Here is a 2,644-nt window from a genome sequence, read left to right on the forward strand (position 1 = left end):
TCAAACAAAATTCGTCATGAATACAAATATTAGTGACCATTGTTACATATGGGCAACACGTGAAACAATAAATCTTTTTTTTTTTTTTTAAACACATAGATGTTAATAATCAATGTGTGGTGATGGTCATGAAGACTTTTGTTCAGAATGGCCCAACCATTAAGGAGGATGTAGTAGTAATAATAATAATAACTTGTAATATTTATGATGCATAAAGACATGCATACGCTTTAAATACGCTTGCTATATCATAGCAAGAAGATATTTATGAAATCATTTTTATATATTGCCCCAAGTGGTCTGTCAGTGAACTGCAGTTTAACCCCTGATATTTACGGGTGCATATGGTGTAATTAATTTTTTTTCCATTAGAAATGGTTGTTTATATCTGCATTAACTGTTAGTTTCTTTTTGCCAGCTTCATGTAAACTTCAGTGCACAAAATCCTAAATTCTTGAATATTTTGATAATTTGTGGGAATTGCATATTCATATCTGAATGATTTTTAAGTTATGTTATTAGTTAGCTTAGCTTAAAGTCTGGAAGCGGTCTCTCTGTTCGAAGTTTTGTTTGGGCAGAAACTAAACTGATTGTAGGGAAAGGGGGGAATTCAGGGAATCTTCGGGAAGTCACTTCATCAGATCTTGGACATCTGATGAAGCAACTTCATTTAATTTTTTAAGTTCCTTCCGGCAAGACTCCATGGGTGGAGCAAATGGCTAAATGCATAGTGGTCTAAAGTCACATTAGGGTTTCACTTAGAAACCTCCGACGTGGAGTTGGCCTCATTTAGTAGGTTGAGGTCCAAAGTGTACTTTGGAGTCACATAGATAAACTTTGTCTTCAGCTGTGTGATAACTACCACTGTGCAACAGATTCCCATCAGTGACTTTGACTTGACTTGCTCAGTCTGCCAAACCTTACGCCTTAGTCAATAAAGTAACAAATTAATGAATTATTCAGAAGGTAACTCCTCCCCAACCCAATTAAAGCCTTTAATACAGGCGTAGCTCACAAACCAAGCCTGCAGCAAAACAGCCCCTGTCTTGAACGTCATCTGTAAGCAGCATGAGGACTCTCCAGGAAAAAATTATCATCCTTTCTGTTTTTCTGTCTTTGTTATGTGTCGTTCAGGTAAGTTATTTATTGTTTGTTGAACTTTCATGGAAATATTTTTTTTCTAATCAGTGTTTTATATGACAAAGCTAAAGGATCAAGTATTTGCCTTTACAGGTTCATTCAATGCCTGTGCCTGACGAGTGGCATGGCTTAATTCAGCGAACCAAACGTTCACTGTTGTGGCGCTGGAACAGTCTGAAGCCAGTCGGTGCCAGCTGCAGGGATCACCTAGAGTGTGGCACAAAATACTGCAGGTACAGCTGAAGCTTAAATATTTCATGACAGTCCATCGGTTTACCTGTCTTCCTGATACTCCTGATCATTTTTTGACTATTTTACATTAACTCTGTGTAGCTCTTAAATGTCAAACTCAGCATCATATTCTTTAAAAAAAAACAGTTTTCACAGTGTGTTCATTACTATGCTGTACATAGGCAGTGTGAAGGTGTGTACACGTGTATTTTGCATGCATGGTCTGGATAAAGTCAAAGGGTAATAATGGTGCAATCATTCTTATCTTTACAGGAAAAATATCTGTTCTTTCTGGATCACCACCTGAAAAAGAGATGCACAAACACCATCAGAATCTACAACAGACATCTGCTTTATGGACCACAACTGCCTGTTTTGTTTTGTTTTCAAAAACCTGCCCGCTCCTTTATTCTGGCTCCAACATTCATTCTGAGCAATCAGATCTTTTTCCACCGCGCTGTATCAAAAACAAAGCTGTAAAATCCAGGCATGCATAACCAATCAAATGGCACCACCTTAAGTGATTTGTCTAAAACGCTGCTGCAACATCACACAAGCTGTGTAATCTGAATGTGTTTTATAAGAAAATATAAATATCCATGCAAAGTTTGAGCCGCTCTGGGTTTATTGGTTCAAGGTTGTTGCTGTTGTTTTTTTGTTTTTTTTTAAAGAGATTTTTTTAATGTATTTATTTGTAAATATTGTAAATAATGTAAAAATTCAAATATACTATACATTTTTTTTGAAGAGGTTGTACTGCCCACATCTTCATTTTCTTTTTTAGTAGTAAAATAAATTCAAAACACATTTATATATTTCTCACACTTCCTGCTACTCTTTCAGTTGAGGAGCTTGAAAAACAGCTTTCCACCCAGCTAATGCGTAAGCTGCATTACTCATCCAAACCACAGCGCTGGGGATGTTGTTTTAACTTTTCCTGCATTCATAAACCTTATTTTAAGGAAGAATAAGAAAGATTATAAACGCATATTCATAACCACTTCCTGTGTTAAAAGTGCCAGCAAAAAGCTTACAGTAACCCAGACAAAGGCCACTTTTATCCTAAGAGAAGTAGTAGTACTGAATTACAAACCCTGAATGTAGTCGATAACAACAGCAGGGGTGAAAATGGCTGATCTTAGGGCTCAGTAGATGAGAGAAACTCATTTTGCATCTACCTAATCTAAGCTTTGCAGGAAGGATAAACAGTCATAAAACAAGGAGTTGCTGACACTGAGGTCGTCGAACCTTTTCTAAAAAAGAATTTGGGCTG

General features: G+C 36.6%; 1 protein-coding gene across 1 annotated transcript; it reads left to right on the forward strand.

The window, feature by feature from the left end:
* Positions 1-1,035: 1,035 nt before the first annotated feature.
* On the forward strand, positions 1,036-1,969 carry LOC146628893 (liver-expressed antimicrobial peptide 2). Its single transcript, XM_085358170.1, has 3 exons — positions 1,036-1,134; positions 1,234-1,373; positions 1,645-1,969. The coding sequence occupies exons 1-3, from the start codon at positions 1,069-1,071 to the stop codon at positions 1,676-1,678; spliced, it is 240 nt and encodes a 79-aa protein (XP_085214296.1). The 5' UTR covers positions 1,036-1,068; the 3' UTR covers positions 1,679-1,969.
* The last annotated feature ends 675 nt before the right edge of the window (positions 1,970-2,644 follow it).

Source organism: Diplotaxodon limnothrissa, linkage group LG7 (assembly GCF_057381915.1).
Source record: "Diplotaxodon limnothrissa isolate DT_005_m linkage group LG7, D_limnothrissa_male_GT1.1, whole genome shotgun sequence".
Taxonomy (NCBI): domain Eukaryota; kingdom Metazoa; phylum Chordata; class Actinopteri; order Cichliformes; family Cichlidae; genus Diplotaxodon; species Diplotaxodon limnothrissa.

Coding starts and splice junctions, on each gene's coding strand:
- LOC146628893 (XM_085358170.1), top strand. CDS start 1,069: ATGAGGACTCTCCAGGAAAAAATTATCATCCTTTCTGTTTTTCTGTCT. Junction 1,135..1,233: donor CTTTGTTATGTGTCGTTCAG/GTAAGTTATTTA, acceptor TTGCCTTTACAG/GTTCATTCAATGCCTGTGCC. Junction 1,374..1,644: donor TGTGGCACAAAATACTGCAG/GTACAGCTGAAG, acceptor TTATCTTTACAG/GAAAAATATCTGTTCTTTCT.